Here is a 25,347-nt window from a genome sequence, read left to right on the forward strand (position 1 = left end):
GGCTATTTCAGATTTTTACTTTTAAAATGTGTAAACGTTCTCAAGATAGATAAAAATAATGACCATTTTAATGGTCATATTTCAGTTTATGGTGAGGGAAACACCATTCTGAGGGAGAAAAAAACATTTTGCTACTAGTCTTGATCCCAAGGGCCAAGGTAAAGTAACAAGGGTGTTCAGTTACAGTGTTAAGATCTAGCCTGTAGTTGTTTCCTATTATGTGAGTCTGACCTGTCTTGACCTTACTTACAAAGTGCCTGCTATAAATTTGGCCCTTGATTAATGTTTTATTAGCATAGATAACATAGAGATCCCACACACATGTAAACCACAACGTATGGTTCATCTGTGTAAGATGATTATCATGAACAAATCAGTTTCTGAGACCAAGTTGTAAGTAGCAGTTACCTAGCAGTTATTCAGCTTGTCCAGGTCAAGCTTTCAGAGAGCATTCTATCAGTAAACTGTTTGGAATTGACTATTTTCTTTTTAAAAACCTGCAGTGCCCATCACAGACAGATGGAATCACTCCCCCACCTCCATAAACAACATCAATAACTTAGAGTCTGGCCTTAGCAGAGTGGTTGTCTCAGGGACAAATGATCCCTTGAAGACTGAGAAGTGTGGTTTTGGTTAGCAGAAAATATCTAAGTAATTGTTACTTCATTTCATTTCTGGCTCATAGCAGAGTTATTTTTTAAAAAAGTGGGAACATAACTTTCATTATGAGGGAAAGGAGAGGGGATTAATTTCTTAAAAATGTCTCCTTTTACCTGTCTCTATTTCCCTCCACTGTTGTTCATGGGAACCTTTAAAGTTATTGCCGAATTGGTCATTGCAGTGCTTTGTGGCTTTTCAGCATTCACTAAAATGAAACTATTATCCTTTATATGACATGAACTTATATTCCAGAAGTACTCTTTTCTTCTCTTTATGCAGCTTGCACATATACTACCACTCACACTAAAACATTTCAGGCCTTGTAGTTTGTTATATTTGCTATTGTTTTATGTATTTTTGCCATAACATTATAATCTTAAAAACTCCAAAAGCTGAAATGTTTTCATTAAAACTTAAAAATGGAAATAGCTGGATGATAATGATTTAGATGTTAACTGCATAACTTTATAATAAACTTGAATTTATAAATTCATTCTGTAAGTATGAAAGAAAAGAAGACAAGGTAGTTGTACAAAAGACAGAACTGATTTCAGCAAGTAAGGGAGGATGTCTGTGGGGTACCACCACATGTGGAGTATTAGAGTAAATAAAATAAAATTAAGGACTGGAAGAAGTACCTAGAATTTCTGGAATCACAGAATTGCTGTTGTCTGCTGCCTTGGTGGAGGAGGTCTTGGTCATCCTATAACCTTTGTAAACCAGGGTTTTATTCCCAGTGTTTATTACTAGGGGTTTTTTTTGACTAACCGTCCCAGAGGATATTCCAGTTTGAAGTGTGTTCTATTATTTTTGTTTATCAGGCAAATAAGACGACTGAAAAATCTTTTACAAAGAGATCTAGAAGAAGAGATCTAAATCTCCTTATACTTGCTTTCAAATGTATTTTTTACGTTTATGTGAAAGGTATGAATGTACCTCTCTCTCTCTCACAGCAGTTGAAAGTTTTATGTTTAGGCTTGCTGTGTTTTGGCTAGGATTTCCTGGACAGAAATTATGTGCAGAAAGTTTGCCTCTGGGACTCATAAGATCTACAATGTGTGTGCTGCATTCAGAATGTGTTGGTCTGAATTTCGTGTTCACAAGTAACTAATGTGTTACACATAGAGTTGCTTCCAGGCTTTCCAGATAATATCAGGTCCACTGCACATGTAGAGCAGAATTGATTTGTTTGTGCCCAGTGAAATTTTGAATCTTGAACTGAAAAAAAAATAATGTCTAAATAGGAGAGAGCGTGAAAACATGTATGTGAAAATACAGAACCACAAACCTACCTAAACTAAAAAAACAACTGGTCTTTGGAAGGCTGGGTTACAAGTATAGTGAAAAACCAACCAACAAACAAAACCCACCACCACCCCTGAAAAAAAAACCAACAACAAAACAAACCCCAAAACTAAAACCAAAAAAACCCCTGTAGAAACACAAGAAGGTAGAGGATATAAGTGAGAAGCTAAAGTAGCAGCTATTGGGAAATAACCTCTTTCTGTGCATGAAAAGAAATGTCAATTTCAGTACATTGCTACACTGAACATTAATCTGTTTTTAATAAAAGTGAATAAGTATTTTTCACTATTATTGTAATGTCTGGGAACACTATTAATGCTCTTTGAAACCTTGTTAAAAAGGTGCCTGTACCCACTGCTTCTGTTATGTACGGAGCCATCTGTGCAGCAGAAGTATAGATCGCAAAACATTTTCCTTAGCCCGCTGAACTTCTGTCAGTCTCAATTTCAGTCTTTGTGCTTACCTTTCACCTTTGGGTCCTCCCTTTAGGGTGAATGTGTTTTGGAGCCTCGACCTGCCAGAGCTTTCTGGTGAGGGAATTTGTTCACTGGAACCATTCTTTAGGTGTGATCTGGTTCATGGTCATGGCCGGTCCTCTCCTTTGAAGACTTCCAGCGTGTCCAGACAGATTCCTTTATTTCACCCTGAAACTAATTATGTCTCCTCTTTATGCAGGAGATGGTCCAGCTATTATTTCTGAACTGAACAAAAGAGAAGCTTTGTTTTACTTCCTTGTGTGTACAAATGTCTCTTCTGTTATACTCTTATTTCCTCTACTTGACTAGTTAGCAAACAACTCCTTTGCTCTGTGAAGGTTAAAACTCTCTCCTGTCACTTTGATTCATTAGCACACTTTAGTGTGAAGCATCTCTTATGCTAGACCTTGTTTTCTGTATCAGTCAGTGCACTAACAAACGTACTCGAGCTTGAGACTAGGCATGACAGTTATTATCCCCTTTGGAGTGATAATGGGTTTGGCATGGCAGGGGTTGAGGGATCAGTCTCCTAAGCATGCTGCAGCAATTATTCTTTCTCATTTTCAGTTGAAGAGACTCTTGAAGATGCTTAATTTTAATTTTCACAAGCATAGTTTTCTTGGTCATTCAAAGAACTAAGTACTGTGTTCTAGTCCTACATTTTTATACATCTGTAAATGAGTATTCAAAATCTGGAAAGCAGTTGCTTTAAAAAACTGTCACCCAAAGTTTGGTTGAAAGATAACCTAATTAAACTAGCAGAATACATGTAGGATTTCTTCTCTTTTGCCTTTACCCTTTCAAATCCTTAATCAAAGCAAACCAACTAAAACTTAAGGATTCACAAGTGTATCCAGGAGAAGCAGAACTAATGTTTTGCTGTAGCTTTCTCTTGCTCCTAGATTCTTTGTTGTCTAATGAGGAACGAAATCTAATCAAAATTCTCCTGCAATATCAGAGGATTTTCCTCCTATATTGGATTTTCTGTTATGACTTTCAGTGCAGTTGAAAACAGCTGGTTTGGTTTTGCTTTGTTTTTTAAGGATGCTTGCAAGGATTTTTGTCCTCTGTTGATTTAATACAAATTTTATATCTAATATTTTTGAGAAACCCTAGCCTTTTATTAAAGAAAAATTGTTGGAATTATCCAATGAATTCAAAAGTCACTGGGAGAACAAGGAAGGCAGACAACATGCAAATCTAATATACTTAGCAAGTAGAAATTCCACTAACCACCAAAAAAAGCCCCAAACCTCTCCAGAAATAACCAGATGTAGCTGGTATTATTCTCCCAATGCATAACATCCAGTTATATAAAATCTGGAATGCTGTAATCATCTGCGTTTCTATAGCATTTTTTTAGAAGGACATTTTTTAGAAAATGTCAACGTATGTCACCTGCTGTTCCTTTTCTTAAATTGTATGTATTACTTTTGACTGGTCATAGATGCAAATATTTTTTAATATTAAAATAGTTGGCAATCAAACTAGTTGGGCAATTACTTGCACAGTTTCCTAATGGAAAATAGGGGACAGATGTAGGCTGCCCCATTCAATTGTCTTTCACTTGTAATAGTGCGGTCACTCTGAAGAAATGAATGTTAGAGAATGTGTTGCCATAGGAACAACTACTGTGATGGAAAATAGTTAGAAAAATACAGCTATTAATGAAAAAATGGGTGGTAACTGGCAGACTTATGCTTTTGAGCATAATTGATCGAAAAAGGCTCAGGAAAAAAATAATAAAGGTAGTCACATCCGAAGTAGAATTGATTACTACCAGTCCCCTTATTGCAGCTTCCTTGTCCTAAGATTCTGATGACATAGAACCTGGACCTTAGTTTTAATTTGTAAGAGAAAAAGGTGTTTTCCACATTTCCTTGCTTCTTATTTTTAGCAACCCATTCTGCTCAAGTGGTAGGTGTTGTAAAAGGGATTGTTGGTGATTTAATTTCTGAGTTTTTGTGTTACTGTTTTGGTCTCATAGCAGAAGCAGCTTTGCTGATGTCTGAATTTGAACTACAGAAAATCATTAGGCTAGACTTTAAACAACACGTAAAATGTGTTGAAAATTAGAAGTTGTGGCCTTTATGTGTTTCAGAAATGGGTAAGTGACTTGAGGTGGGGTTCTTGACACTATATGACTTTTGTGTGTTCACACTAAGGTATGGTGTGACATGCACAGCCATTTCTAAAACAGTTTTTTATTTCACTGAGTTTTGCTTGATTGTCTGTGCATGGATTTAAATTGCATCATTTTTGTGTAACTGGAAACATATGATCTTTGCTGCAACTTAATGAGCAAGCAGAAGCTTTTTCAGGACGACTATGTCTTAAAAGCTTACATTAATTGTTAATCATTATTATTGGAGATGCTAATAACTTTGGAGGGTATGTACGTGACAAAGGTAGGTTTTGCTTGTGAGAGCATCATTAATTTGTTGGGTCAGTGAAAAAGCAAAATCATAAAACACTTGAGTGCCTGGGAATTCCTTTTTTTTGTTGTTGTTTTGTTTTATGTAGAAAGTTTTTAGTAACATCTGCTTTTAAAATTAAGTTAATAGAAGAGTAACAAGAAGGTATTTATACTGCACCCTGTGTGTATACTTGTATTGCACTATTGCTATCTGATAGAAAGTTTTCCGAAATCATCTGGTGTGCTGCCATGCAGTGTCTCTCAGAATGTGAGCACAACCTCAAGCCAGTTTTCACTAGGCCCTGATATGCCCTAAGTGACTACCCTGGATAGGAAGGATTGGATTGGTGTGGGTGTGTCCCGTTCTAGATGTCCTTTTGGAGTGCTGTCAAGTTTTATGCTATCAAATGGCCAAGTGAGCGTTTTGGTGAGTCTGCATGATTTTTAGGTGGTTTGTTTTTTGCTTTTGGTTGGTTTTTTTTGTTTTTTGTTTTTTTGGGTGTTTTTTTTTAAATTTTTTTCCCTCTCCTTTTTTAAGGGTTTAAATGTATTCAAACTTCAGTCTTTAGGACCTTATGGACTTGTCTGTATTTTTTGATGATTGAATAGCATCTCTGTATCTGTGTTCCACAAAGCAATTGTAGAACTTTCTTGCAGCAGTAATTCCAACACTTAACACATTGAGCAGTCATATTGCATAAAAGACAGTGTGTATTCATGTAGAACATATCTCCTTTTGAAGTAAGAGAATCTCATATATGCTAGGTTTGAGAGGAGTGCAAGTAGCCAGGAAAGGTAAGCTTTTCTATCTCAGAGTTCTCTGTTGTGGTAGTATCTGAAACATACGTAATCTCTCCCTGTAGTACTTTATGAGAGATTTATGCCTAAACAACTGTTGTAAATGTCACTGGTAAAGCTTTTTCCATATTTTGGCTGAAATTGAAATTTTTGGACATCAGTAGTACTAACCCAGAATTTATCCATCTCTCACTTCCTTTGCTTGCACATATTTTTCTGTGTTAATTTTTCCCTTTTCTTTTGTACCTTCTCATTTTGCTTGTTGTAAGGAAAAACTTGACTCTTTACTCCATCATCTAAGCAGTCAGCAGACAGAAATCAGAATTAGGTTTCTTGCTTTGTGCTTCATGGTTCTCTTTTCCAGCATAACACTAAAAATCAGAATATCTCATGTTTTTGGCTGGAACTCCTACACTCTGTGGTTTAGCACTTCATTCCTGACCCAGCAAAGTATTCAAGTATATATTTAACTTACAGCATGAGATCCATTCCCTTGCTTGTTTTTACTAGGGTGATCATCTTTTCTAAGTTAATCACATGTTTTTAAATATTTTTTGTCCAGAAGGTGCTTAGCCAAAGGAAGAAAAGTCTGTCTGAGACTTTGGAATAGAGTGTGTGCTGAAAGCAGAAGAGTAGGCCTGCTATCCAGAGTCTTTATCCCCATGCGTATTATGTCTAACTTCTACAGAACATGTCCATCTAAGCTTCATCCACACTCTTCTCGTGTTAAAGATCATAAAAATATTTCAATTTAGTAACTTGTTATAAATAAAGCCAAATCAGAAGGGAATCTGTCAGAGGAGTGTAAATCACCATATTTAACAGCATTTTGGCTTTTAATAACAATGAAAAAATAATCAGACATGTGAGATAATAGTGTAAGGCAAACAGGGTCCGTGGGTCTGCATACAAAGATTATGAAGCATAGGCAAGAAGGAAATTATTAGACTTTAGTTTTTCTTTCAGCTTGAGTGTTCATACTTTGAAAAAGAAATTCCGTTAGTTTTGGTCAAGAAAATGAAAAGCTGTCCTTTTGCTGTGAGAAAAACTATTTATAAAGCCACGTTTTGGATAGACTTCTTTTTAACAGAAAAAGAACTAATGTGATCTAGTTGCTGCAATAAAAATCAGGATAAAAGCAGAGAAGAAATACTAGAGTTTTTTGTTTGGTTTTGGGGTTTGGTTTTTTTGTTGTTTTTTGGTTTTTTTTAACTGACACTAATTACCTAAATTACCTTATTATGAAACTTCTTTATAGGGAACATGGTGTAAAATATCTTCAAATCTTAAGAAAACAAAACAAAAAACCCTAAGTTGGGACAGCTTTCTGAAAGCTATGCTTTGCTCAAACAGAAGGTACAGACTTGATGGAGGAAATGAGATTATTTTTGGGAAAACATGCATGATCAATTCTGTGTAGGAGGCCAGAGCAGGTACCAGAAAGTACCATTATGATCCTTTAAATCCCTGAGGTGTATTACTGTCTAAGTGAGGAAAATGAGATTTTTCTAAACATCATTTTTATCTTCATGAGAGACAAATGCTTTCTTGTAAAGTTACCTGATCAGTTTATAGCCACTCACATATGTACAAAATGTGTGTTTTGTAGTTTGGAGTTGAAATAGTAGTTCTTCAAGAGCCAGATTCTTGTCCTTAGCTCAGCAGACGTCTACTCATCTGGAAACAGTTGTTTCTATTGCAGGCAGCAGGCTACACATAACGAATTTTTTAAAAACATGTTGTTTGCCTCAAATGGAAAAGTAGCAGCAGGGCATTGATGATCATACTATCAAACATACACACAGAGGCAGGTGGAGTCTTACATCAGATAAGTAAGTTCTAGGGGATAAAATTAACATTACATTCGAAGGCTTCCTGCATAATACATCCTTGTTGAGCTTGTTGAAATGTACTTTAGCTTATACGTGCAAGGCAAACAAGTGATTTTATGTTCTGTAACTATTTTTTGTGTTAGCAACTGAAAATCTTAAAAAAACCCAAACAAACAAAACCCAAAACCAACAACAAACAGTTTAATACCAGATATTTTGAAAAACTAACCAGTAGAGCATGTGAGGGATTTATCTGCTGTATCTTTGAGTACTGCTGTGGAAATGTGCATCTTCTAAAACAGTGTTGCTTCTGTATAGCCAGTTTTAACTTTATGAATCCCAATGTAACTAATTAAAAAGGAAATGTTTTTAGTAACAATATGTGAAGTCACAGAATAATTGGGTTGTAACTCAATCTGTCAGCTCTGCTGCCATTCATAAACTCAGAGTTTATGAAGGCCTCAGAAATCTCAGCTTGAATTACAACTTTATTCTGTATGTAACCTGGAACAATGTATATCTTAGCATTTCATTTGTGAGACTGAGGATGTTTTATAATCCTGAAAATATTACTTAAATGTATACTTACCATAAAATTTCAATTTTTACATTTGGAGAAAAAACTATACTGCAGTGCAATTCACATTTTTTTTGTTTAGACTTTACATCAGTTACATTAGGGCTTTCACTGTGGATGTTTATATGCATAAACTGCTTACTTGTCTTTATATTGTGTTGCTTGTTTGTGAAAGATTTTCTTATATATCTATATTTCAGGTAAAACAAATGTCTGTCTAAAGTGTTTACGTTTTGGTTAGTACTTAGTTTGTTTTACTATTGAAATAAAATTTTACTAGTTGCCAGAAAATTACCCATCAACCTTATTTATACCATTTTCTTTAAACAATAGTCAGTTATGGAACAAAGCTCAAAATATTTGTAAATATATCTTGTATTTACAATTTTTTATTTTAGGACTTCATTCTTTCAAGGCAGTTCTTAAATCTTCTCTGTCCTCAGGTTGCTGAGTCAAACCATGAAGGACCATTTGGTAAGAGTGGCTAATGAAGCAGAATTTATCTTGAGCAGACAAAGAGCAGAGGATATTAACCGTCATGCTGAATTTGAGGTAAGAAATGAAATAGTAAAAACAACCAAAACACCAAAACATAACAAGCCCACTGTGTCTGAGGATTCCAATGTATGATAGGGGCTTTTCAGGCGCAGGAGGTTCCATCCTGAAAAGTGCTTTGCAGTCATAAGGTGTTTTGACAGTTTGCCACTAACTTTGATGGAAAAACAAGCTGTGCAGAGCAGCTCTGAACTTGTCAGAATCTGCAAAACATAGTTTGTAGGGGAAGGAATTTTATCATACCAGTGCTGCACTTTCCCATGAAGCAAATATCCCTATATGTGTTAAAGCTCCTTAGTGTCACAGTCAAGATATAACTCTGAAAAATAAACTCTTACTGAAGATAAATGGTAACAGCCTGTTAGGTGCAAAATGAGAAATTAACTTTTTTCTTTGTATCATTTGCTATTTCACTTAATCCATCTCTAAAACCATTTTCCTTATGCTTTCCATGCCTCAGTGTGGTTTTGGTTATGTTTTTGTATTTTCATCCCACTTAAGGGATTCTAAAGTGAAATAATGGACTTTGTTTTTATAGACTTGTAATAAAAATACATGCCTTTTTTCTGAATCACTTTAGTCTTACCTCCAATTTTGGATCTCAGTTACATCACATATCTCCTTTCCCTGTGCTTTAATTATTGCGTTGTTTAGATGAAAATGGAGCTAAATCTCACTAAATTCACTAATATTCTGCTTAAAGAGTACTTAGTCTTTCTTCTGACATATGATATTACTTGTGGTTTTGTTTCTAAAATGAAGCATTAAGAGATTGAAGGCACATTTGTGCTTAACGTATTTCTAAATTGTTTTACTCTTAAATCTTTACTTGAAAAAATACTCCCCAAAGATGAAAGCATATTTGTCTTAGACAGTGCTTATGTTCTAAAGGTCATCTGTGTTGGCCCCAGGATTCAAGCTGTGCGTTGTTTAATAACATATCTGCACTTCATCTAGAGCTAGTTACCCCCTCCTGGAAACAGAGATGTTGTAAGATATCTACAGTACCATTTTGCAATGGTGAAATAGCAGGCATGTTTCATTTATTACATCAAGGGTTTGGCGACAGTCCTGTGGAGATGAAAAGTGCATCTTTTTACTTCATTGCCTGATAATCATTGGAGTGGGACATGCTTGACATCTTTTGCTCTGGATTTATGCAGAAGCGCCGTGCATGACATGGCATTATTGATTAGATGAACAGCCCACTTTTATTCTTCAGATGCAAACTGCAAAGGTGTGTGTGTATGTGGCAAATCTGTGTGAAGTAAAGGGTTCTGTCATGTAAATACGGGCTATCAATGGATACAGTTGTTCACTGACAACTTCACTGTTAGCTTTATTTCAGTCTCAAGACACCTTTTACGATGTCTGGAATAAATATATACTGAGCATCAACTTACATTTTTAATATAACTCTGAGTTTTGCTTTGACAACCCTCTAGGATAAGAGTTGGCTGATAATTTTTAAGTTGATGCTGTTTTGAATCTGTGCTATCTCAGTATGATGGCTCAAGGGGTTTAACTCATCAGGTTGAACTTAAACAGAAACTAGTGTACCAAGATAGCATCTGTCTGTTTATCAAATTTAGTTTTATTACTGCATTGGAAAAACTTAGATCTAGCATCATTTCTGCAGGTATGCAAATTGATGATATACAACTACTGGATTCTAGCAAATGCTTAAATAACAAACCTAGTGTCTCACGAAGTTAACGTTACTGATGTCTGTGGCAGGCTTCACTCAGTGTTATGTTTCTTTTGTGGAAGGAGGAACTGTTAGTCACATCCATTTGAATTTGCAGGTGTTGCATCAATAATCAGAAATTCCTGTGTACAATGTTCCATCCATCCATGGTATGATCTAGTTTTCACATGCCCTGTCAAGTGTGTGTGTCTTGCTTTAGCACAATGATACTTTTTAGCCATAGTGTGCCTCATAGCCTTTTAAAGTGGTGCTCCAGACAATAGAAAACTTGCCATTCTTCTGTTGTGCCTGGAAATGGATCTGTTACTTGGCTAGCCTGGTGCCATTCCATTGCTTAATGGGAATGGATATGTGCCGTGTTGGGCTGCTGATATGCTGTGTATTGCAATTGGTAGGTATGTTCCCATTGCATGAATGGGTGTTGAAGTTGATGCCTAAGTTTTGGTCCTAACACTCATGTCATGACTCACTGGCACATGACAGGAAAGACTAGAAAATAAGAGAAAAAGCACTCTCAAAGCAATTGATACAGCCTTTGATCTGGTTCATTCTCCAGCTTGAGGACCTGTAAGGAAGCAGAGTAGCAGATAATGAATCCGGAGCTAAAGATTGTTTTGTCTAACCTGATTGGTGTGGTTTAGTCACAAGCTTTGCCACCTGAAGGATGGGGATAAAGAGGATGAGTCTGGTTGAGTGAGGGGTAAAGATTCAGAGACAGATGAGAAATGGGGTAAGAACTGTTGCCCATTTTCATTTTCATTCAGACTTGCATTTCTGGTGTTTCAGATGACATGAAATATTCCATGGTAATATTGGGTCAGCAAAAATCCAACCCCCAAATTTCTTTTTAAAGATCTGTAGTATGTTTACTGGTACCTTGTTTTAATTCTCACATTTCTAAAAGTCATTAAAAAGTTGAGCCTTGCAATATGTGTGTCAGATTTTGGACAGGTTTGCAGCATGGCAGCAGAGCAATCTAGTCTTACAAAATTTTCTGTAGAACACTCTTCTTTTTCTTTGATTTTCTTTCCTTTTTTTCTTTTTTCTTTTTTTTTTTTTTTTTTTTTTTTAAGGCAAGGGCAATTTTGAAGTAAAAGGCAAAATATCTTGTCATCATTTAAAACTGAACTCTGGTATTTGGGGGCACATAGAGGCAGGAGGAAGCAATGGAAAATCTATACAAGCTTCAAAATGAAGTTCTGTATTGTATATTATTGTAGAGTATTTGGTTATAAATGGAGTAAGGATGGTCACCGTAAGAGGGAGGAAAAAACCTAGGAAGATAGGTAATATTAGGAAAAGCACTCCTGTGCTGGACAACTGCACTTTAGAAATGTGATGCACCAAAACATTTGTCATGTGACATTTTAAAAAATTACATAGGTCCAGAGGGGAAGGTACCCCTCCTGTTTGGTTCTTAGTTCATTGCAAGTACAGAACAGATGTTTTCCTTCCTGGATTGAGAAATGTCCACCTAGGAATTCTTTCACAGCCAGGAGGAGACAGAGAAGCCACAGCAATGTGGCACGTATTCACCTTGCTGCACAAGGTCAGATTGGGCCTTTCCTTGCTATGTCTCCATGTGGTGGTACTTTGCATTGATCAGAACACTGAGAGGAGAGTGTCTATACCATTTCCATAAAGTAGGATAATCAAAAGCACAGGAAGAGTCTCTAAAGCAAGAGTGAGGGTTTTTGCATATTGTTCCATTTTGTGGTGTAACTTTAGGTATGCAGAAAACTGAATGCCTGGGTGAGATTAAATTAAAAGGATTTGAAAAGAAATCTTTTATTTCCTCTCTATGTCGTCTTAAGGCAATTCTCTCTATTTCAGAAACTTCAAATAAAGTGTCTTAAACAGCAGAATCTGTACACCCACTTCTTCTGTATCTGGTGGCAAGAAGGGCATCTGTTGTCTTGACTTGGCTGTTTTTCTGTTTCTTCCATTGTGTTTGGAATGTCTGTCTCCTTTTGCATTGCAGAGCCCTCCTTTGCCTCTGCAGTCCTGTACTTCAGAAGCTTCTTCAAACTGGGGGTGCTCAGCTTCCCTCATGGGAGGTGCAACCTTCCACTCTCTCTAGGTGACCCTACCTTAGAACTCAGCAGCCTGCACAAAGACAAAAAGAATTTCCACTTCAGTGCCTGACCACTCTTTTTTTTCTTCCTTTTTTTTTTTTTTTTTTTTTTTAATGGTGGGAGATGATGTAAGTAAAATAACAAATTATGAGCAAACCAGTTATGCTGTCTTTCTTCTAAGAATTGCTTTGGAGATGAAGGATCGGTTGTGAGATTTTTCTATGGCTGAATAAAAAAAGTCAACCTTTCTGTTTCTTGCTTTGTTCTGATCCTTTCTTCACCTATGTTTTCACTGCTACCTCTGTAAGTAATTACATCTATGAATGTAAGCATACAGGGAGGTCACAGAGAGACCCAAGATATACCCATTTTACAATGTGATTAAGCCTCCAAGAAGCCAAATGAAGCAATATTCCACTCATTTCTCTAGTGAGGTGGCAGTGAAGCAAACATTTTTACAGTGAATCTGGAGATGTGAGCATTCGTAACTTAACTTGTAACTTTATAACCTTAAATTTTGCCCAGTGTCCCTGGGATTGATATATATGGGTCTCTTAGGCATTTTTCAGAAATGAAATGTTTGGTAGAGCTGAAAATCCCAAAGAAGAACCTCTTTATGCCTGAATTTCATCAACTAGTTTCATGCTACCACCTAGACTGCTTTCTAGAAATGACCTTGAAAAATGTGGTGATTCGTACTGTGTCTTAGATTGTATGCAGACTGCTGTGGAGTTGGGCCTACGAGAATAATTGGATTTGGTGTAAGGAGGGGGAGGGAATTTTGTGCTCTAATTGACTTTATTTTATAATTTATGACAGGAGCGCCCATTGCCTTGGATATGCCTCCTGTCTTGTATAAATCTCCTCATGTATTTATGTGTGAATATACATATTTATAGAATTCTAAATATGTAAACCTGCAAGTGTTTTAGGCCTGCACTGTTCAAGCATTACAGTGTTTCATCTTTGTAGTGAAGGTTTAGTTTGCTCTCTCATGGCATTTCTGGATTTCGACCAAAATCTGTAATAGCGTATCTTAATGCTTGGATAAAGTATTTTTGATTAATATCATTCCAGCAACATGGGGTTTTATTTGCCTGGAATATTCACATGAAGGAATAGGAAAATGGAGGGAAAGGTACTATGTAGAACCATTCATAATGTTGCACAATATAAGTGTGTGTAGAGGAGCAATAGACACTGCAACGCAATTTTCTGAAAAAGTTCTAAAATAGATGGACAAGGATTCTTCATTCTGAGTCTATGAGGAAAACAGACACTTGAGTAATTTTTTTTTCAGTAAAATGTAACTGTTGCTATAATTTACTAACCTGCTTCCTCAAAGTGCTTGTTTTTAAAGATTGTGTGGTGTGATTCCCTTGAATTTCTGGTCTTATTTTTTCAAATTCTAGTCATCCATAGAAATACAAGGTGCTGGCATTCTTGTTATTGGTCATTTCTGTTGATTAACTGAGAATTTCAGATGACTTTCCCTTTGCATTTGTTATAAATCACGCTAGGCAGCTAACTTCTCTGCATGATTTCTCTTCGGTAATTAAATCTAGTATTTCCAGCTGCTGTAAAATTTGTTGCCCTTTTCTGCTCAGTTATGGTTTTTCATGCGGAAGACTTGGACTTCCTCACAGTTTTAATTCTTATTCAGTATCAATTTATAGGCTGCATGTAATAAACTGAATGTTTTACTTCATGGCTCATGCTGAGAAACGAATCTTAATACAAGTATTGCCTTGACAGAGATAAGATGCAAGTCTAGACAAGCCTTCCAGTAGTGATTTGGATGTAGCTATTTGCTTTTTGTTTCCTTGGCAGAAAACAAAATTCACTGGTTCCATTGATTGATAATCTTGTGTATTCTGCACCTTTTTCCCTTTGGTGTACTAAGCATTAAATGTGAGAAGATATTATTTGTGTCAGAGGAAGTAACTAAAAAGTACTGCAAATCAATTGTGGCAGAATACCTGTAACTCAAAGAGAATGTTTGAGAGCCCTTGAAAGAATTAGGAAAAGGTATTTGGTGTCTTTGTTGTTTCCGTAGATGATTGTTACATCTACATGTAACAGTTACTGTGGGAAAGAAAGTTGTAATCCTTGACTGGGTCCCTACTCTCCATATAATTTAGTGTTTTTAATAAGAGCTGCTTATGTTGTGGATCTTATGCATCAAATAATTTTTCTGTGGCTCTTGCAATATCCTTTTATATGAACTGTTATTCAACATACTTAATGGCAATGACCTTATTTATTAGAACAAAAGATTTTGGAATGCTTTCAATGGGCATTCTGTCTAGTAATGTGGGTTATCAACAATGGGTCTTTAAAGACCATAGGAAGATAATGAATAACGCAAGTTATAGGTGTCCTGTAGTAATGTAACCCAAAGTTATAGTCGATGAGATGTAATGTGGCAACACAAAGGATGTTAGATGTACCCTCACAGAAAATAAGGATTTACATATTTCATTATGAATGGACTTAAGTCTCTCAAATTTAGATTTTTAAATAACCACTGTCCTTTGTATTGGGCAGGTTAGGCGGTGTAGCACCATCTGTTGGTAGAAGGAAGAAAACTTTTTACTTCATTTCTAAACACTTTTTTTTGACATATTATAAACTCTTCAACAGAGTGCTGAGCATGGAAGAAATCTTATTTTTATTTTTTTCCATTGGAAGATTAACCTGCTTTTTTCTGCTGCAATATGATGATGAGTCCCAAACTGGAAAATTATATTTCTTATATTCCTGAGGTGGCAATTTTGGAGATTCATTGTCTCGTGTGAGGCAAAGGATACTAAAATGAGAAGTTCATTTTCTATTTGAACATCATAACATTTTCCCTGTGCTCTGGGAAGTGTTGGGACAAAGTATTGCCTGATTATGAAAGGACAAGTGAAAAATTGTGGTTTCTCTTTCACTGTGCTTTTAATAAGCGAAGGGAGGAGAAGATATGAAAGCTAACACTGGAATGTTGAGACTTTTTTTTTTGTTATATCTCAATTTTAAATCAAAATACATTACAGGACTGTGTTTAAGAGCTATCAAAGATATAATAATATTGTTTCTGAAGTATCTTGAAAAAAATTCATTTTAGAACTACTAATATATTATTGGGCTTTTCAAATCATATTGAATAAGGAAATCAAATTCATAACTGTAGCTATTTCATATAAAATGACTTAATGACTGAATTGAAACAGCATAGGATGAAGAAAATGAGGTAATTAGAAGAATGGAGAGCAGCATTGTGTGCTTCTGCTGTAACCTATCTTCTGCTAGACTGGGAACAGATATTCCTCTTTGAACTTATCTTTTGCTGTGTCAGTGCATCTTAACTTTTGTGTGTTTGTGTGAAATCCATAATTTTAAGACTGACAGGGTGTTGGTTTTTTTGTTTTGTTTATATTGGTTGGTTGAGCATTTCAAATCATACTCTATGCTAAGAAGCATACAAAATCCAAAAGGACAATTAGCGCATGCTTACGAGATTCATCGGCATAGATAAGGTAGTGTCTAAACAACACTTGATTAGGATTGGTTTCTGTTCTTTTTTCTCTTTAATTACAAATTCTAAGTTTCAGACTTGTTACTTGACTTTGAAAGAGTAATTCTCAAAGTAAAACTATACATAGTAAGAAGTGAGTAAAATATAATAATCTATACTATGGAATATATCTTCCACCTCAATGACTGAAGTTACTTCTAAGAGGTCATGTGGTAGCAAAACAAGCACAGGAATGTGAATGTCTAGTCTTACATTAATATGTGCAGGATTTAGGTAAGTTCTGCTTACTGCAGATAATTCTTTATGAATGCTGACTTGTGATGGGAATTACTCAAATAGTCAGATGAACATCTCTTAGTTATTAGAGTATTATTGAGCCACAGGTTCTGCTGGTTTCTGGAATAGGAAACAATTTGGCAGTAAAGTTTAATAACTTGAACTTTATTTAGAGCATTCAAAATCCAAAATAATTTAAGATGTTAACACAATCCACTTGGAAATTCCGTACCTTTTAAAATTAATTTACATTAACAATGTTCTTCAGTTTCGCAGATGAATAGTTTTCTGAGACTCGAGCATCTGTATTGGGTTAGACCAAAAGTTCATCAAACTCACTATTCTAACAGAGTTGAATACTACATGCCAAGGGACAAGTGTAAGAACAGTGCAGTTATATAGGGGTTCATTCTTGGTTTTACCCAGATGGCAGAGATCACGATTCAGACAAAATTTGCAGCTTTCTACATGAATTTCGTTTATTGTTTTATCTCCCGGTCGCTGTATTAGCATTTGTTCATGTTTGTTGTTTTTACTACCTTGAATTACTTAGAGCTATCAGCAGAATTTGGTGGTCTCGTGTTCCAAGAGCTCTTTTTATCCTTTCATCTTCTATTAGCTCTACAGAGACACCTTAATGGGCTTACTGCTCCTGATTTGTTTGAAAAATAATTTATTACTGCCTTTTATGCTCTTATGCAAGTGTTCCTCAAACTCTTTTGGCCTGCTTCCTTCTGTTTTTAAAACTAACAGTCCTTAGTTGACATGTTTTTCTGTTTTCCTTCTTTGAACAGTCTTCTTGAAGAATGCCATTTTCTTACAGCCTTCTTTCTCTGTAGCTGAACAATTCCAGCTTTTTCTGGTCTTTTAGAAAGCCTTTTGATGAATGGCATATATTTCATTTGAACCCCTAATATTGTACAAGTTTTGTGTTGTCTATAAAAACATTTTCCATGTTTTCCTGCATCTTTTTATGCTTGTAATATGAAAACTAAGATAACTAGCTAAGAAATTTCTTGCTTCAAATCAGATATTTGCACCAGAAATGTTGTTGTTTTCACCTATTCATGAAAAATAAATCAGTAGTGTTTACCTTGTTTATTATTCATGTACAGACTTTTATGGTAACTCATGCCAGGCAGTGAAAGTAAAATACAAAATTCTATTGACTGAAGTAATACAGTGTACATAGAATGTAAATTTCTAGCATTAACGAAGCAAGTATCCTGTTGTGCTTGATTGGAGATTTTATTCTAAAATTCCTGTCCAAATATAACTTGCATTACTTATGTACCTTTTTAACAGCAGTGTTAGGAGTTGTTCAGCTTTGAAGAAAAAACACTGGTGACAGGTCACATCTCTCCTATGTGCTTTGTTGGAAGTTGCTTTGATCTAAATGAGAAAGACAATGTATTAAAATAATTCCGATATTGGTGCTGACAAGGTCATGAAAGATCTTCATGGTCTGAATACTCAAAGGTGGTTTTTTTCACTGTTCTTGCTGGCTGGTAGGTTGGACTTAAAAATTCTGCTCAGTTGTAAACTTTTCCTAATTTATTTATGCTTGTATTCAGCATATATTTCTTTGTTATTATATGATTATTATCTTTTGGCTTCACATGTGGTTTTTCCTTCAGTTTTTCTTATTTTTACTTTTTTATCATTCATCACATCTCCTCACTTCATTTTGCTACACTAAGTTTTATTCTTCTAGGCTTTTTTTCTTCTAAGGTGGTGTGTGCTCTAGATCATCCTAGTAGTTCTATTCTCTGTTCTTGGACAATTGGTTCCTACTGCAACATGGATGAGCAAGACTAATCGTGTTGATAAGTTCATTATCAAGCCTATTATCCTACTGCAAACTGTGAATACTTAAGGAAGAGTTTATTCAAAGGGCAAACATAGTAATGCTTTCCCAGGCTGCTGATTTTCGTTTGCCAGAAATGATGTCCATCACTAAGGTACTTAGTAACTCTTCAGGGATTTTTTCCCAATAAAACTTTGAATCCACATAGACTTTTGCAAAGAGTTAGACTGAGGTAACAGCAAATTGTACTGGCATCTTGGTTTCATTCATGTTGTAAAATGTCTTTTCCCTGGCAGTGAGTCAGGTTGAAGGGGAAACACGAATCACATCCAGTATTTCTTGGAACACCTTCTGTTTATTATACTGTTGTAATTAATAGCATAAAGCTGTTACTGTTAATGGCTGATAACTACACACAATGCCATCACTTACACATTTGCAGTTGGAGCTTACAGTTGGGAGGCTGACTCCAACAATTATAATGAAGGGTTTATTCCAATAGCTTCACAAAATCTGGCAGAAAGTCCTTTGCTTCATGGAGAAATATATACAATTCTGGATTTCTTGTTTACTAAGAGTAGCTGTCACTCCCTTGGATATTGTTTGAGTCATACAAGCTGCTGGTCCTAGCATGTACCAATGGTGGTGTACAAATTCAGCAGACCACTGGTATGCTGAATTGATCAGATTTTGCAGGTTCAACAAGACTGCTGGTCCCTAGTGTTTACCAGCTCTTGGGAAACTTTCACACAAGATCATCTCAGCATGCGCTCTCCATCTCTTTGGCCTGCTTTTTCCTGGTGACTCTCTCTCCATCTAATGTTGTAAGAATCTATAGGACCTGTTTGTGGAAACTCACCTTTATAGAAAGGGCCTTTCATACCACATGATTTTACAGAATTCTCCTTCCTGAATTGTCTCTTTTCTTTTTTTCCCCACCATGAAAAATGCTACTGTTATATAATTTATTCTGACAGTGATTCCAATTCTGAATCCCTCCAAAATGCTTCTCAGTTCTATCACATTTCTTGGTGGAAGACCCAGAACTGCACACAACAGTCCAGATGTGGACACACCAAGAGTTTATAAATACACAATGTTTTCTGTGTTCTTTCGGGTGGTTTCTAATTCTTTGATTCCTGCATGCTTGTTGATTATTCTGTACCAAGCTGATCATTTCATAGAACTATGTCATCGATAATGCCGTCTCATGATAAAATGGAGTGAAGATAAAGGCGAACAGAGAGTCCATCACTTTATATTGATAATTAGATTCTTTCCTCCGTTTCTTTTATCTACTCTGAAGTTCCTGTTCTGTTTTATTACCACAATGACTTGGTCTTCCAAGCTCCTCCTCCAGTTCCTCACAGCTCCTTCATGATTATACAATTCTGAATAGCTTAGTACCAGCAGGGAACTTTGTAATTTCATTATACACTCATTCTTCAGATTTTTTTATTTTGCATATATGTTGAACAGCCTGAATCAGTCACAAACTGACAGGAATTGTACGGCTAGTGTTAGTTTGACCAGCACCTTAACTAGTATTTTATCTTCTTCCAGAAGGAGCTTTTTTGATTCTTGTCATTTACCCTTCTTCTGGCTGCTTTCTGTTTTGCTTTTCTTTTGTGATGTTGGTATAGATAAGTCATTATGCCTTCCTAAAATGTGACTTTTAAAAAATCAAAGCAATTTGCTTATGTGAGTGGAGTATTTACGCTTACGGATATTTTAAGAACTTTGATGAAATAATAAGAGCATATTTTGGTTATTATTTGTACAGCTAATATTTCCATTGAAGGTGAAAATATAAATGTCAAAAACATTCTGAAAAAAATGTTAATTACAGCATGAGAGGGTAGTTTTAGTTACTGTATACCAACAGAAGCCTGAAACTGCTGTTACACACTTTTTTGTTTCTGCTAAAACAGAATGGCGAGTCAAACAGTTTATAATAGCATTAACTTCCAGATAAAATATTTTTAACCAGTCTTTGTAATTCTAGAATTAGTGGAAACACGTCTTTAGATTCTTCCATCAAGGCACAGGGAAGTGAATTATTGAAAAGATAAAAATAAATTTGTTTGCTTTCTGTCAGAGTTCATATCCACAGCCAACCTTGATAGAAGACCAGAATGATTTAGACAGGTTTGCTTTGGAGATTCATAACATATGCTTGCTGGACAGAATTGAGTTATCTCTGCTCTGGAGAGTAAGTTATTGTAGCAGGAGCTGACAGAGATGAAGATAACTGAGGGAAATTCAATTACCTTTTAGTGTTTTCCTTCTAATAGGATTCTTAATGTGAAAAAGATCCTTAGATGATGTGCCTATGTTGCTTTGTGAGATCTGCTTTGATACCTGCATCCAGAATAAAGTGAACTCTTCTTTTCAGGCCTTCATTAAGGATGAAATATGCATCTGATTGCTAAATGGGTGTTAACTTTTGATCCAATGTATTGTCATTTTTAGCCCAGATGTATTTGGCAGTTTTTTGGCAGTAGTCTTGAATATTCTTTCAAATACAATTTAATTTTAAAAAGTATTGTTTTTATGTGAGAAGTCTGTTTATAACAGGAATTGAAGAAAGAGATTACAAACCTGTAAAATATCTCCCTATATTCTGGGTTTGTTTCTGCATATTTGTTGTCTCATTTGACTGTTCCTGGCAAAAGCATCTCAGTTGCAAATACTGCATGTGACTGACCTGAGTTCAGGCTGTTGGGTTAAGGCCCCATCTCATCATTAAGGTAAGTTCATCAGTAGAGCCTGAAGTATTTGCAGTAAGGTTTTCAGTATTATTTATATTAGTCACATAGAGTATTTTTCTCTTTCATTTGTTGGAATATTAATGGTGAGGAAGTTGTGCAACATACTGCGTGTAGTATAATGCATATAGTTTCTCCTGCATTGGTATTTCTCATTCCAATGAAACCTTTAGCCTTTCATTGAGAATGCTATTCTCAATACAAAATATAGTGACTGTGCTGTAATAAGTACCTTCATGAGTGGTGGTTGAAAAGAGACAGTAATTCTGTAAAGAAAGATTTTACAATTAAATTGCTAAAATTATCTTTATTTTGAAGTCTGTCTGGGATTCAGGGAGGGAGATGGTGGAAAACTGAAAAACCACACCCCGCCAAGGATGGCATTCCCAATCTTCTATAAAGGTAGCCTCTTTTTTCTGAATAGATCTTCTACAACTTTTCAGGAAAGGGCACAAGACAGCACTAATCAGAATTCTTAACAGAACTGACAGGTCGTTTCACTTTGCCACTTCCATCTCACTGCTTTGCAGTCCAGCTTTTCATCTTAACTTTCCTGTATTAGTTTTTAAATGGGAATCACTATAATAGATTTTTTTAAATAATTTTCTTCCTGCTTTGTCTGATTCTTTAATTGAAATGGTTACAGAATGAGTTCACCTACTGATTTTTCTCTTTGACTTAAATAGGAGAAAACTGAGCCTTTGAGATGGTTGTAGATCATAAAAAGGAAGATCTGTAAGGCAGTTCAGTTGCTCTTCTGGTGATCACTGTGTTGGGGAAGGTCCCAGGTGACTTAGAGACTTCTGGATTTCACTGTTACTCTGAAGTCCTACTGGATGTGGCAGATTTAATCCTTAAAAAACTCACAACATCCAGAAAAACAAATTTTTCTCTCTGTTCTGTTTCACACAGAGATACATTTCCTGATATGTTCCTTTCCACAACTTTTCTCCCTCACACCTTTTTCCTGCTCACATTTCTAGCTCCCTGTTATTAGTTCACTTTTAAATCTTCATCTTCAAAGATTTCTGGCCATCTTCAAAGACAATATTTAGCTGTCTCCTGGAAGTAGGGCTTGGAAGGCAATGTTAGTGACTATAATGATGAGCAGTGCTGATATTCTGACTTCTGAAATATTTTTGCTTATTTTTTCCTACAAGGCCTGTTAGAAATTCCAAATATTTTGTTTGTAAGCTGTTGTTTATAGCCTTGAAGGCAGCATCACCTATCGTGGCATTGCACCAACACTGTTTTCCAAGGCAATTTCATATGATCATCAGCAGAGGAGGGAGCAATGTTGTTCATGCTCGTTTTGAATGGCGGTTGTTTGAAGCTACTCAGGAATTTGGAGTATTAGAAGTAGATAGAGGTAGATTATTGGCTAGAGTGTAACTGGAGCTGTTAAACTGTTTGAGAAATGTTGTTACATGGCTCTTTGGTATGTCAAATAACTGTCACGTGTTTTATATCGTGTTTTATATCATGTTTTATGTCATTTCACTAGTTTCTTTCATTTTTGTGCATGTTTGGTGGAAGCTGGTGATTTTGATTAGTGCCTGTACTTTCTTTCTATACCCATAATGTTAATAAGTGAACTTTAATTCACATCACATCTCAGATTCTTGTTTTAATCATCCCTAGAATTTGTGTTGCCTTTTTATCCTATGTAGCTATTGTGCTCTAAACATAACAAGGTCCGACTATTGAGTTTATTATTTTACACTGAATTAAAGTCAATTAGTGAAATCTGGTTAAGCAGAATTTGTGCAGTTGTACTGTGTAATCTGTTTTGTGCCATTACAGCAACATCCAGGAGATCAGCTGTTTGTAACAAATGCTGATAACTGTTATTGAGGTGTAGTGTGAAAACACCCTCGTACCATTGAAAAAAGCCAACCAGACAGAAAAACCTTGCCATTTTTAGAGCCAAATGTTAACCTTTCAAGAGTGGTAGAACTTTTTCTAAATAAGAAATGTTAGTTAAAACTGAAACCTATTCATACTTATCTCATCCTGTTCTGAAAGTCCAAAATTGTGTTATATAAGTGCATGAGAACCAATCACAAAGGAAAAACCTCATACGCTACTTGGAATGGAATACAAAACATGGGATACTGAAAAAAGGAGAGGGGAAAAATAAAGTTGAAATAATTTGCTTTTCATAGTTTGATGCTATAAGAATTTTGACAGGAGGCTTTAAGTAAAGGCAGAGGTTAAGCTAAACCTGGGATTGTGACTGCTTAACATGTTTCCAAAGTAAGTAGCAATGAAGGAAGGAATGTTTTTAAGGATAACTGCTATAAAAGACCATATTTTAAGAATCCATTTGCTTCTAGATTTTTTATAAATCTGTGCCATTTCATCATCATCTTAATCAAAATATCCTGCTTTTAAAATACTTGGTCTCCAAAGAGGCTTACCGTAAGGTGAAGAGCAAGTTTGGAGTCTAAGTTAGAAACTTATGAAGCAGCAGCACTGAGCATGCTATTTTTCTTTTGAATTTTTTTGTCTTTTTTTTTTTGTTTGTTTTGAATAAAATCCTATGTAATCCTTTTTTTTCCCCTCTCAATTTTCTTTTTCCTCCCCCCTCCCCTCCCCCTTCCCCCCCCGATTCTCTGGTAGTAATTTGAAATTCCTTCGACGAAAAGAAAGAGCTCTTAATAATAAATTAAAATGTTTCCACAAATACAGATGAAGGTGCAGTGACTTAATAGCAGAAACCAAAGGATTTATTTTTCTGTATGTGGGAAGGAAATACATTGCCAGCAAACACGTTTTTCCTATTTAGCAGTGTTGCTGAAGGATATGTGCCAGTCAAGGTGATCATTCTCCATTTTGAGAGGCCGAAAAGGTCCTGAATTGTCAGAGATCAAGGCCACTAAACTAGCATTTGGAGCAAGCATGATAGAAGCTGGTGAAGGGCAGATGGGTTACTTTTTAGGTTGTGAGTTCGTGTTCATGTCAGAATGTTTCATAGCTGAGGTTTCATAAAAGATTTGCCAAATATAGAACTGTAGAATGGTTTGGTTTGGCAGGACCTTAAAGATCATCTAGTTCCAACCCCGCTGTCACAGGCAGGGCCACCTCCCATAGATCAGGTTGCTCAAATATGGCACAGAACACTTTTAAAGCTGCTCCTGTGGCTGGTGCAGATTGATAGGTGATTGGTTCCTACATCTGCCTTAATTACTATTATGTATCCCTCTGTATACATTGATTTTATTGTGTGCTGATGTACCACTTTTCCCTTTCTTCTCAATGCCTAGTACTAGACTACTATACAGGGTAGAATACTTTTAAAATATACCATTGATTCTGTTATCAGAGTACAGAACAAAGTTATATGAAGGCAAACTATCATCTATCTATTTGTTTATTTATTAAGCACCTTAAGTGACATGTTAAGGAGCCGAGTCAGGTCTGAAACCAACTTGGTATGTGATGTACTGAAGCTTATTAGAGATGTGCTTGTCATTGGCATGCAACTGGTCATGGCAAGATAGGAAACTATAATGCCTAAATGTCTTGTTATCTCACATGCAAGTTTTTATTGTGTTCTTTGTTCGTGAGTTAGTATATTTTGATACTTTCTTTATTTCCTGGGTTAAAATCAGAATTGTGCTCTTAAACTAAGATACTAAACAGAGAAAGCTGAAAAGGGCTTGAGGGGAGCTACGTAGAAAATAGAAACAGAAACACAGACCCCAGGCTGCAGGGATATCTCAAGGGGCTAATCTTTCTCGTTTTTTGAAATCTGGAACTTTACATTATCTTGGAAACTGTTTATGTGGAGATTTTGGCTGGAAATGAATTTGCTTTGCATGTGTTTGGCAAATTTATAAGGAAATTTAGTGAGTGTGATGTAGCAGGAATATCAAACAATATGTAACAAAATCAACAGAGGTATGTTGATTATTTTTGCATTGTATTCTACATATAAAAACTCATATAATAATAAAAATGAGTTGTACATAGGAATACACATTCCTGTAAGGTAGGTGTTGAGACAATTAGCGTAAGTCATGTGTGAAATAGTAATATAACTAAGTATTTGTAGCTGTGTCTTTGGTAGCTGTAGAATTTAAACTCGTGAAAATGCTTTTCAGCCAGAGACTGAAGCCACATTTATAGGTTAAAATGGTGCAAGGTATTTTGTACCTTGTAAGGTTCCAAATTCTTTCAGTTTGTCAGCTTAACATCTGAGTAATTCTGGCTACATTTTTTCATTCTTTGTGCTCTCCAAGATTTACCTTTTTCTTGTTTTGGAAAAGAAGGTTGGCAAAATGTTTCCAAATTAAAACATTTATTTCATTGAGAATTCCTGGTTTCTCCACTGTCAGAAATATACTTTTTTCCCCTGTTATGAAAAATTATTCAGAATTCATTTGACACAAAATTTGTGAAAATTTTCTGTTTATGTTGTACCTTTTAAGGGCTTAATTAGTAAGTTGCATTGTTCAAAAATACTCGATAGTGTGTTACCTGCTCTTAGAGACTCAATTTAAAGTTTAGCTGTGCCATCTGAACTGCATGTGACTTTCAATCTGCTGAAGCGTCACTCATGTGCCAAGTCT

At 35.7% G+C, this 25,347-nt stretch overlaps 1 protein-coding gene across 4 annotated transcripts in view; it reads left to right on the plus strand.

Annotated features, from left to right (window-relative positions):
• LRBA (LPS responsive beige-like anchor protein) overlaps positions 1-25,347 on the plus strand; it is a 395,208-nt gene that overhangs the window by 127,639 nt on the left and 242,222 nt on the right. For all 4 annotated transcript variants that reach the window (XM_030491547.1, XM_030491551.1, XM_030491549.1 and 1 more), the window contains one exon: positions 8,508-8,616. In XM_030491547.1, the coding sequence (XP_030347407.1) occupies positions 8,508-8,616 (109 nt within the window). The remainder of the gene's footprint in view (positions 1-8,507; positions 8,617-25,347) is intronic.

This window comes from Strigops habroptila, chromosome 7, assembly GCF_004027225.2.
Source record: "Strigops habroptila isolate Jane chromosome 7, bStrHab1.2.pri, whole genome shotgun sequence".
Taxonomy (NCBI): domain Eukaryota; kingdom Metazoa; phylum Chordata; class Aves; order Psittaciformes; family Psittacidae; genus Strigops; species Strigops habroptila.